Source organism: Astatotilapia calliptera, chromosome 11, assembly GCF_900246225.1.
Source record: "Astatotilapia calliptera chromosome 11, fAstCal1.2, whole genome shotgun sequence".
NCBI classification, from domain to species: domain Eukaryota; kingdom Metazoa; phylum Chordata; class Actinopteri; order Cichliformes; family Cichlidae; genus Astatotilapia; species Astatotilapia calliptera.
In genome coordinates this window covers 31,351,345-31,363,964 of record NC_039312.1, presented here as the reverse complement: position 1 = coordinate 31,363,964, position 12,620 = coordinate 31,351,345, and the positions used below count along the sequence as shown (strand labels likewise).

Below are 12,620 nucleotides of genomic sequence, written 5' to 3'. Positions count from 1 at the left end.
CCGCTCTGTCCTCACCTATCAATGACCTCTTTCTGGTGCGGACCCCCACACAGTCAGCTGTGCAAGACGAGAACTTGGACCAGTTGGTCAGCTGGCAGTCATCCTGGCAGGGGAGCTGACAGCGCTGAGTGATGGCAGGCATGGCCTTGGCAAATTTCAGACACTCACTGATATCGGCCTGCGTCCCGTCCAGCTGGCGGCAGGACACGGCTGGAAGAATGAGAGGAAGTCGGGTCAGAAGACCCCATTAAACATTGTGATTTAATGACTGATTGTTTCAACAGATTGATTGGAAGTCGTAACATGAATGGAAAGTTAAAGACATTGTTGAAAGGTAATCAAAAGTTGAATGTTTATAGGAACACTAGTGTAAAAAAACAACATTCAAGTTGAGATGACTAAATACCATTTTTCACGACTGTTACTGTTACAGTTTACTTTACTTTTTTGATGCATTTTCCATTTGCAGGACTTCCTCTGAATCTTACTTCATCACAGCATATTTTGATTTTGTAGACAAAACAAAATGTCCTAAAAAGTAGTAAAATATAAAGTATTTAGCTCTACATTCAGCAATTCCAAAATGAGAAACAAACTTATATGTTGTATTTGTGCACAATAAAAATATAAACGCAAGGGTCATTCATATTTCATATAGGGTGGTTGCTTCCAGTTCAACCACAGTAGATTTCCCTGCAATGAAGCATGGAAATCTCACTTACGTTAAATGTCTAAATTTTACAGGAAGGAAAAGTTCAGCAAGGTACTCTCAGCTAATCCCTTATTTCCCAAGAGCCTACCACGGCACACGGATCTGCATCTTTGATTTGGTACAGATTTTACGCCTTTCCTGACACATTCCTCCCATTTATTGAGGCTTGGGACCAACACTCGGAGTACACTAGCTTGTGACTTCCTGAGGCTGGGTTTGTATCTCCTCCCAGTCTCAGACCTGCTCAGTATTTAGGTCAGAAAGCTTGACTCTAATAGTTCAATAATTTAACAACCAGTGTTCCAGTTATTTGTGCATTATGCACACAATATATAAAGTTAAGGTGAGTTGAGTTGCAGACGGGCTTATAGGCACATTTGGTTTCCTATGGAAAGAAATATCTGCTGTCTGTAGTTTGATGTTATATTTTTACTGCACAGATAAAAACTAGACAGCAAAAGTGATATTTTTGCCTCATGATATTGCTGTGTTTTAAAAAAGCAATATAGTATATTATACATTTAGCACTTGCAGAAGTCATTTAATAGAGGTAAAGCTTGACTAATAAAAGATTTTTGTCAGCCAAGAAAAATTTAAGGGAGTGAAAACTTCAGATAACACTAACTATGCTAATAGGATTTATATAGATTTATAAATACATATCTTTATATGTATTTATAAACTCTCTCTATATATGTAAACACTATTGGGTTCATTAAATCACCTGAATAACCTTTCAGTTATGTAAGTCACAAGAGCATGCTAGTAACACGGGCACTGCTTGGTTTCTATTTATGGCCACAACCAGAAAACAAAATGAAACTTAACATTACTCTAAGGTTACAATTCATAAAGAAGATGCCACATTGAAGATTCGCTTAACCAACAAATGATGTTACTTATAAACAAAGATAAATAAACCATTTGGGTCTTGGCCCGGTACACAATATACTATAGGAGCCAGGACTTTCCCCTCTAAACTAATTTAATAGTAAATGAAATAAGCTAAATAACCCCCCCCCACACACACACAAACACACAAAGAAGAAAGGAACTGAGGGGACTGGAGAGCTGTTCACTCCTCAGTCCCAATCCTTTGCTCAATAAGGGCCAGGAAGACCAATAATTAACTTCTGTTCAGCTATGATGCTACTCTGCTACATGTGCTGTCAGAGTCAGAGCTACTATAGAGCTATACCCAATTTATTTTTTCTGCATTATAAATTTTTTTTCATCATGTCAATATAAAATCTGTAAAAATGATCACCTAATTAAATCAGATATTATTGCTAGTGCACTAACATTGTCAATTGGCTAGATAGATAGATCGATCGATTGATAGATCTTTATTAATCCCACGGGTAGGTTCCTCCGGAAAATTTAGTGTCCAGCAGCAGAACACAGACAAAATTTTTCTTAGTAAGAAAAAATAAAGGGGAAAAAAAGAATATGAATACAAGTATAAAAATAACATATAGAAGCCAAAATGTCTATTGCTATAGATAAAGCTCTTTCAGAACTACACAACACATCCTACAACCTCTGACAGGCCAAGTAGTTCTTGTGACAAGTGAAATGACTTTGATATGTGAAATCACTGAAGTGCCCCTTTAATTAGGAGTTCTTAACCCACTCGTGAGCACGATGACTTGAAATATAGATTTAAAGGGAGCGGATGAAAAATAGATCAGAACTTTACGATTCAGATTAGCTCTCAGGGGGGTTTAATAACAATTAAGAAAAGAGCAGACACAAAAGCATCTCTCCCTCAATTGGTTTAAAGCCCAGAAGTCAATTTGTCTTTGACTGCATCATCCTTTCCTTTGTTCTTTCAATAAAGGGTAGTACTTGTGTTGCTGCAATATTTCATTTTCTTGTGATGCAGACATTCTGCAGGGCTGTACCTTCATAGAGAAATCAATCTCTAAGCACATTTTGCTGAACCCCCGTGGGCACCGCTATTGGTTTGGAAAGCCTCCGTCGGCTGGTGTGTTAGGTCAGGTCTTATATTGTTGTGTGTGTGTATGTGTGTGACAGAGTGGCTGTGTTCAAGAAAGAGAAAGAGAACAGCACAAGCCCTCTGTTCTGTGTGTTTAATAATGCCACTATAGGGTTTTTCCACCCTCTAAGGAAAGCCTCTTTCCAGGTAAACAACACAATACGCTGTCAGGAAACACGGACCAGAAAGGACAGCGTGTCTCATTTGGTCTGAGTCGATGACAAAATGATTTCTGCCATTTGGAAGTGACAGAAGTGTGAAAACCAGTGCAGGAGAGTCTGAACTTCAAGTGTCACATGGCATCAAGTCACAGAGAAGCTGCACAGAATCTGGAAAAATAAGGTCTATAATGGACCTTAAAGCATTTTCATAAACCGATTCTTCTGTCCATTAATGCAAGCTAGCAAAGGCGAGACAGAAAAATAAGCACTAATAATGGCTTTCCATAGGAGCTGGAAATGAAATTGATCATTCTGCGTGACCCCCCTGAAATTGGATTTTTATGAAAGCCTCCTAGGACTCTATAGTGTACCCATTCTCTATAAAATGGCGAGAGGAAATATGCTTTTAAAGAGAGAGAGCCACAACTCTTAAAGTACTTGTCACTTGTGCGTGAAGTCGATATGAACAGGGGTCTGGGCTGTTGTGTGCTATAGGCACGGTGAAGCATCTTCTTCTAAATTTGAGCAAGAGATATTCGATTAAAATTGCATGACAAGAGCCCGAGGTGGAAAAAAAAAGCCAGCAGTGAAACAAGCCAAGCTGTCAAACAAGTCTCAAGAGGAGGATGATAAGGTGTGAGCACATTTCCTTCCCAAACTCTAGAGGATTACAAATAAATAAAAAAATAAAATAAAAACAACTGGAGGAAAAAAGTAAAAGGAAGAAAAATATCTTTTACTGCTGATGTTTATAGGAGTGTCATCTTCAGTTTGGGCCACGTTGTGTGAGTGGGAGGATTTGATGCGTACTCTAACTAAATTGGCCTATTCTCCAAACCTTGGCACATCCATCTGCTGCTTCATGGCTGGGCTCCAGATGCTCCGCAATGAGCAAAAATTAAATTTAGGGTGATTAGGAATGGCTCAGGGACGGTGCAGGGGGAAACAGGGGACGGAGAGATTTGTTTCTATACCTCGTGTTTGAATCCCTGGTCCACAGGTCTCTTGTGCACCCGGAGTGTCCTGTCTGAGAAACCAGGTGACCAGCTGGCACTTCCTCCATTTGTGGGTTTTCCACCTAGAATAAATAAAATAAGTACATACATATAATTGCTACAATAATATTCATTAACACAGCAACATCTTGCAAAGCACCAGGTCAGAGTCTGAATAGAATAAACTCATTTACAGCACAGTAATGCTGTGTTCTGCCCACACAGTATCAGCCCAGTTAAGGCCACATCTGGATGAGGTATTACATTGGAAATAGAAAGCATGTCCCACTTGACAGCTAACGGTTTTGTCCTGCATGACATGTCACCATGAATGAAAACCAACTCTGCATCTGGAAAACCTCATGACTTTCCAACAGAAAGACAAGCATGCTAGATGATTTTTAAGTCTTCCACGGATGTTCTATCGTTTCTCTGAGGTTGACCAAAAGGAGCAATAAGTGCTGCACCAGCTGTCTCGTTGTACAGGCGTAAACATGATAAAATACAACTGAAGCGATGCAGTGTAGCTAGGCAGAACTGTGAAAAGCAAAACAGCCTTTATGATACGCACTGCTTTGGTTGGTTTACATAATTTTCCTGGATTAAAACCTACTTCTTAATGATTAGCACACTGTGAAAGCACACAGGACTGATCTGGAAACATCACTTGTCGTGTCTCTCAGCACTGAAAAGAAAAATTTGCACATCTAGGAAATTTAGGAAAAATGCACTGTGTTGTGAAAATAAGAGAAAAGGTCTGCATGACCAGACAGGTAACAGTGATTTGTGCTGAAAAAACAATTACAGTAATGAAAAGGCACGATTATGACTCACACAGCCACAGCAGCTGTTTTACAGGTACAAATCTAATCAAGTCTGAGCACAATGAGGCTGAGTGATTTTAGAAAAATATGCCATTTCCAACTTTTCAGATATAGTGCACACATCATTAAATGTTATCTGGTCACTATTTCAAACAAGGAAAATGTACATAACCGATTTTTATTTATTTACTTTTTAAATCTGAACATTTAAATGTATTGAAAATAATCCGTTTTGGTCGAAAATAACCATTACATCCGAATGTGGGCCTTGAGGCAACATTTTGGCACTTATATTGGCACCATATAAATGAATCTGAACTGAAAGCCTTACACACAGTGTGCCTGCACAAATAAAAGTGAAATTCATAGACGGATGCAGAGTGGCTGCAGAATAACCAACTTAGAATAACATAGGATTGCTGGATAGCAATTGGCAGTAAAATAAACACTGGTGTTGCTGACTGTGCCGTATGAAAAGAGAAAGTCTAAATAAAGAGTAAAGTATAAAGGGGTCTGTGCTGTTGTTTGAATTTGTATTCTTCACACAGTATCAGGGAAGGGTCTCATTAAACAACCATGCACATACATCCAGAGTCTTGCAACAGGTATGTCTGCTGCCACCACCTAACCATGATGTCACCATCAGAGAGTTAATCTGGAATTAGAAAGAAGACAAAGACAGTCTAAACCCACAGAAGACCTGTGGTGCTGCTTCAAAGGAAAAAGGATAGATGCTGATCTTTTGGGGTCTTTTTTGTCTTTATATGATGTTTATTCATCAATAACAGCTACTTGCAGCAGCACTTTTGAACTACTTTTAATCCTGCCTTTGTTTTTTGTCTTTTTTGTGTAATACATTCTTGTATTGACCATGAAATAATGCTTCATCATCACTGTAATATGAACATGCAAAACAAAAAAGCACATTGCTATTAAATATGAACAAGCTTAAAATATGTTATTGTATTTTGCATTTTTCAGTGTTTGGGCTCTGTATAGGTCCTGTTATACTCGACTATGTTATCACAAGTGTCAGCTTTTCCGCATATTGTGCAGGCCAATACACAGGAGTGCCCAAACCTACTTTCTTTGTAAGACTTTAAAAGTTTGGTAGTGATCAAACATTTATTTTGCAAAATTAGAAATTTTTGGGCAGCACAGATGGAGGACATTTTTCTAAAAAGTGCACCCCTTTTGTCCTCAGACACAGCAATCCAAAAATTACTGTCCGTTTCAATTTTACTTAGTACACGCAACAAATAAAAAATGCCTCTCCTCCTCTGATATTGTGTGTCTTTTGGGCTAATGGTTCCTGAACATACGTTTGCACACAGGGATCTTTGTGTTTTGTTAAAATTGCACTTGACATGACATTTTCAATCTGTGACAGCTGAGATAGGCTCCCCCCCGTGACCTTGATGTGGATAACCAGAAGAATTCAAATGGATGAGGTTCTATAATGAAAGTCTTCTTTTTGCTTCACAATTTTTCTTTATATCTATATGCAGGTGATAAATTGCTTCTAATCTCCTCAGTATCACAAAGTAATCTGTTCTGGAGAATGAATGACAAGCTGCTTGAATAAAATAACAATTTTAACTCATGACCCCAGAGATGTCAATGTGCAATGTCCCGTTATCTTCTAAGTAAGTCTCTGATCTGGCTAATTCTGCTCTGAAGCATTCTACGCTTCCCTTTGCACACACTTGCCTTTATTCACTGCAGAGCCCAATGCTCTAACCAGTGATTGGACTAGAAAACTGACACTTTCTTTAAATGTCATGTGCTCATCCAGCCTTAAGACAACATATTTTTACTTCTAATCAGTATATGACAGCTCCATTGATCCAAGATTACAATGTACTCGCTTCTCTCCAACTATTTATTTTTTAGAATCTAAAACATACAATTTGTTTTTTTAACTTCTATTTCCAGCACATTCCACAAAAATGTTCAGCATGAGCTGTCAGGTGCATCTAAGCCATTTGTTATGTCACACTCACATCCTGAGTAAGCACAATGTTGCTCATGTCAGCCCATGTTTTTTATAGATATGCCCATAAAAGTCTTTATAATAATATATTATTATAATGTTAATGATGTTGGCTAATAGTGCTAACATTAGCTTTACAAGCTAAAAAGATGAACAACTTAAAAGCCATAAAAATCTGAAGGTTTGTTTGTTTTTAGGGCTTAAAACATTAAAATGAAGTGGGAATGAAGTCTAATCAACGACTTTACCATCTGATCCAAACACCTTGATACAGTCGATGTATATTCATTGACTGTACTCAAGCCAGTAAAAATCAATTATGGGTTAAATAAATCAATAAATGATAAAAAAAAAAGTAAATAAAATAATTTATGTTCCAGATATGGGGGTATAATGAGAAACAAACAAAAAAAATAAAAATGCAAAAATCAAGTAAAAAAAAAAAAAAAGAAAGTTCACAAACTGTCCTTTGATTACAGTAAAAACATGAAAAACTAACATTTGTGGATAAACAAACATTTGTGGTTGCACAACAGCTGACAAGAAGAGACTACAGAGGGTCATCAGAACTGCAGAGAAGGTGATCGGCTGTCCACTCCCCTACCTGGACTTAATTGCCAGCTCAAGATGTCTCTCCAGAGCCAGGGCAATTATAAAGGACCACCTCCATCCTAACCACCACCTCTTCAACATCCTGCCCTCTGGAAAAAGGCTCAGATCCATCAGGTGCAAAACCAACAGACTAAAGAACAGCTTCTTCCCGTGGGCTGTCAGAACTCTTAATGCAAACTAAGAGTGTGTAAAGACTTCCCCAACACATCCACCCTGACACTGCTGTTGATCATCTATGTGCAATATCTCAGTCTTTCCATGTTCTGGGCAATATTTTTGGCTCATGTGCAATTATTTTGGTCCCAGTCTGTTTCAATGTTTCCTACACATACACCACGTATATAGTTCCACTCACATATGTATACATATACACTGTTTTTTATTTTATTCTCTTTATTTAATTATTTATTTATTTTTCGCCTTCGTTGTATATTGGTTTCTCTTCTTCTTACTTTAGCACCTTTGTGGTTCAGCTACCCAATTTCGCTGTGCAAGAAACTGCACAATGACAATAAAAAGCTCTCTAAGTCTCTAAACAGGTGAAGTTCAGGTTGGACCTGTAAGCAAACTAACACTTGGGAGTTTTCAAGAGCTGCATATTAAATCATATAAAAGTTACATCATCGTGAAATAAAACATCAGGTTGTCATAGCTAGAGCAGTTACATGTCTAGTCAAGCATCATAGTCCCTCTTCAGTTAAATGAATTATTCTCATTTTAACATTTATGTTATACATGATGCAAAGTGCTACATATTTCAATGGCATTTTAAACATGATTTGACTGATGACTTATTAAACACAGAACATGTGTTATAGTTTGGTTTTTTTTGGTTTTTTTTAGCTTTTTAAAAGCTCTTAAACTACACACTATTTGTTTGGCCAGTATTTACAGTCATCCATTACAGTGTGCTCAGTTTAGAAACGTTTTTTTCTGTGGTTTAATCAACGAGTCACCAGGAAGATACCTGCTCACCACAAAGATAGAATCAAGTTGGTTGCAGCACCTTGTCACCATAAGAAAGGATAGCACAGCTACATGGCACAGCTTGGTTTATATAACCAGAATATCCAGGTTTCTTTATCACAGAGTAAAACCCCGCTACCACTTATTGCTTTTTTGTCATATTTAATCAAACTGTGTAGACTTTCACCTTTATTTTCACACTTTTTTGAATAACATTTATTAGAAAAAAGTAAAGGAAAAAAGTTAAATTGCGGTGGAAAAAAGATTTCAATTTATATTCTAAGATAAACTCTCGACACCACGGAAATGTCACAGTCTGAAATTAATAAACTGGATTATTGGATTTCCCCCCGTAATTTTTCCTGATAAAACAACCTCGTTTCCAGTTTTCATCACTAAACTATTCATTTCTGACCAAAGGCTTTGATTTGAACACAAATTAAAGCCAAAGAGACTGATGAGACTGGCATAGATATCCAATAAGACAAAACGCTGACATTATTTTTACTTTATCTCATTAGTTAGTCCATAACTTACATCTATTTTGTCTCTCATGGTGGCAAACAAGGAGTTAACAAGAAAGTGTGCACCTATAAATAAACACATGCAGCTGGTATTTTGAGAGGTGGGAACAGAAGGTCAGACTGACAGAGTTTGCAGGTGTAGAGAAAATCTGTATCTTTATATCATAGTTGAATCTTTTGATGTTTGTTAAATATTCTAATAAATTATTAAATTAAAACTTGGCTGTTTGGGATATGCTGTTGGTTTGTATTTTGGCTTTTTAGGGCTGCAAGTGAAAACCATTTAAACACAAAAGTAGAGCATAGAACAAAAAACAACAACAACAAAAATCTGTGCAATGAGCCTCAAGGTTTAAACATTTTAAAACCCACGGGTACATTGTCCATGTGACAAAACATTCAAACAGCAACAACAGTGTTTGTCGACACCTGAAGGCGGCTGTCGTGCGCTTACCTGAAACCGGGACAGATTTTGGGGACCTCACAGTCCCTCTCTTCTTCGAGCACCTCTGGACATTCCTGCCCTCCGTTGGATGGCATCTGGATGATAAGACGTTTCCTTGATTGCTTTTTCTTCACAGCAATACCAGCTGAAGGGACGCAGACAATTAATGAATTAAATTAAGAAATATGATGGAAAAGTGATGAGAAAAATGTCAAAATGATAAGCTGACTACTCTGTTAATAATCCTTGAAGAATGGACTTGGAGACTGCAACTGCCAATTCTAATTGGACAGCCAGCGTCAAAAGCGCACACTTGTGATTACTGGGGATATCAAGCCAACAACGATGATGCGGAAAAATCCCATTAGACCTTGGAACTGACTCAGATTAAATTTATGGTATTTACATGTGTGGCGATGCCCTCGAGTAGTTCATTAAGTTGAAACAAGCCTCTGGATAGCCCTATACTCTGCTTCAAACCTTTCTACGTGGGTGGTGTGTAATTCTCTGCACAAGGTTAAGATATCAACAGCATCAAATTAAAATGCACTACCACCAGTAAAGCATGCTTAGACCGAAGAGATTTATGCCACCGTGTCACAGGAGGAGGTCATCAAAATACGGATGATAATGATTTTCACTCGTAAATCAACTTAATGTTTTTGCCACCACTCAACAGCTTGGGCAATGGCCGCCTGACGAAGGTGACCTCATCTGAAAACGTCTTCCTTTCACCGCTTGAAAACAACAACACCGACCACTTGCTGGCCGGAGCAAGCAGACTTGCCAGGCCCACTAACGGAGGTCAGCCCAAATGTTGTCCTACATGCCAGTCTATCAAATTAATGATCTGTAACGAGGCATGAGAGCATGTGTTTATGTGACAGTCATTGTCTTCAGCTCAGTGTAGGCCAGTGGTTCTTAACCTGGGTTCGATCGAACCCTAGGGGTTCGGTGAGTCGGTCTCAGGGGTTCGGCAGAGCCTTCGCCATGACATGCATGGCTCATTTTGTGCACCAGTAAAAAAATCACATTTTATTTTTCACTAAAGAGGGGTTCAGTGAATGCGCATATGAAGCTGGTGGGGTTCGGTACCTCCAACAAGGTTAAGAACCACTGGTGTAGGCCAACCCAACTCTAGAGTTGTTGCACTTAGTCAATTAAAATTAGCTTCTGTGTTTTCCATTTTGTTATCTTTTATTATTATGTTATTACCAGCATATTATTGTCACCTCTGTCAACTATGATTGGAAATATTGTGACTATCCTGAAACCACCAAGGCCTGACTGACTGAATAAAGTACTTTTTACAACATAGAGGAGTTTGGCACAACTTCACCCAATTCCAAGAAAGTCTAAAGAGGCCCAGCAACATTTTCAGTATAAAGAACAATTTAATGATTTGACCAGTTTATTTCGGCTTGCAGCCTTTATCAGGGCAAAACATGTTACAGGCCACATTTTAAAAAGCAAAAAAATTAAACAACCAATCACATATGTTCAATGTGCTCATCCACCAACCAGACACCAGCAAGGAGGCTAGGCCATGTGGTCATGTGGTATAAAGCCAGTCTTGGAGAGTGTCCACTATAAAAAATAAAACCTGGTACACACCCTGTTTAGCATTTAAACAGGACAAATCTAAATGAAGGGCAGTGTTTTAAGTTTTCCCCATCAATGTCATATACAACCAGTACAAGTGACACAAAAACAAAAAATAGAATGAAGAAAAGTAACATGTATGTAGATGCTTATTATTTAAAAGTACAAGCTAAGAAAATAAAAAATAAGAGATAAAAACATGAGAATGAAATTAAAGATGCATGATGAAAATACAATACCATAAATAAGCTGGTTTAATGGGAAAGTTGTCGGAGAGGACTTTACTTATTTAGACTTTATGTTCTTCTGTGTGTGCAAAGAAGCAGGGGAAGTTGTGCTGGAAACTTTGTTTCTTCAATACTCTTGAATTTTTTAACAGCAGCAACAACAGTTATCTATGAGCATGAATCGTTGTTTTTTCCTTCATACCTGCATCACATGTAATTGGACACGTTGCCCAGTCACTGAATGGGGTCATGATACAGTCCTTCTTGCAGGGCAGCTGGCATGGTCTCATTGTGCTTGGGCGAGGACCGTCTGGACACCTAAGCAAAAACAAAATCTCTTTATACATTCATCAAAACACAAGAGCATGAAGTCTAAACCTAAAAAGATTTACTCCTAAGAAAATAGTAATTTTGATAAAGCCAATGTATCTGACTAAATCTTTAATCTGTGGGTGCTGAGCAAGAACACTTCTTATGGGCTCTTTCTCTGCACTGGTTGTGCTACGTTGCCACAGCTCTGTACCAAACGGGCAGAGAAGCAGATGTCCATGTGGACCCTCATGCTCACCATTCAATGAAATTTATATCACTCAAACCTAAGCACACTCACAGACACAAAGAGTATAATCAAGGGCAGAATTTTTTTTATCATTTTAAACCATTGTTTTTCATTATTATCAAAAATCACAACATTTTATAGCAGAGGAATCCTTTAAATTCACTTAATGTGAATCCCTGTGAATAAAAGAAAAGAATTCATTTGCAGTAAGCATAGCAGAGCAGTGGTTCTCAAAGAAGGGTCTGGAAGCTTCTGGGAGACAACAGCCACAAGGTCCATAAAAATCATTTAGCTATAAATTATAAAATTGTACTCTATTATTTAAAAAGGGTCACAAAGAATAAAGGAAGCACTCTTCAGTGAGGCAAATTTTAGTGTTCAAAAAGCTAAATCCAGGAAATATTGCTAAATGTCTCAAGTGTCAGCATAACCCAAGACAAACAACTAAGGCACTCTGTCTTCAAGTGGAATTGTATTTTTAGTTTGCTCTTTGATCATAGTAGAGAAAAAACACAAGACAGATGACAGGTGCAAATCTACAGATGGGAGCAATTTATACCAAAACAAGCATACTGTGTCCTTTACTCCCACCCACGTTATCTTTGAGCCAACAGAAACTCTGCTTACACAAATCACATTAATGTGTCTCATTGTATTTAGAATGAAAAACTTCAGAATATCAATAGTTTCTGTGGTATCTTGCATTAAAAATTGTATCAGAAATAATATTTATAATTTTGAGAGATCTCTGGAAAATTGGATCCCCTGCAAAAAGTCATTGGCTACAGATAATTGAGTATGCCTACTGTAGACATAAAGAGAACCGCAGGATGAAGATAAAACAATATACGAATGTTGATGAAGTCATCACACGATGGTCCCATAAAAATAAAAAAAAGAATATTTCATTAGCACTGATATAAACATCATACTTTTGTCCAGTGTTTCATTTCGCTTTCTAATAAGGTTTCTTTTCAAAATAAAAGATCTTTAAAATATAT

At 37.7% G+C, this 12,620-nt stretch overlaps 1 protein-coding gene across 8 annotated transcripts in view; it reads right to left on the bottom strand.

Moving 5' to 3' along the window:
- Positions 1–12,620, bottom strand: part of thsd7ab (thrombospondin, type I, domain containing 7Ab) — a 209,664-nt gene that overhangs the window by 60,772 nt on the left and 136,272 nt on the right. For all 8 annotated transcript variants that reach the window (XM_026184247.1, XM_026184253.1, XM_026184250.1 and 5 more), the window contains 4 exons: positions 11,263–11,378; positions 9,241–9,376; positions 3,847–3,950; positions 16–210 (listed from right to left, as the gene is read on the bottom strand). In XM_026184247.1, the coding sequence (XP_026040032.1) occupies positions 16–210; positions 3,847–3,950; positions 9,241–9,376; positions 11,263–11,378 (551 nt within the window). The remainder of the gene's footprint in view (positions 1–15; positions 211–3,846; positions 3,951–9,240; positions 9,377–11,262; positions 11,379–12,620) is intronic.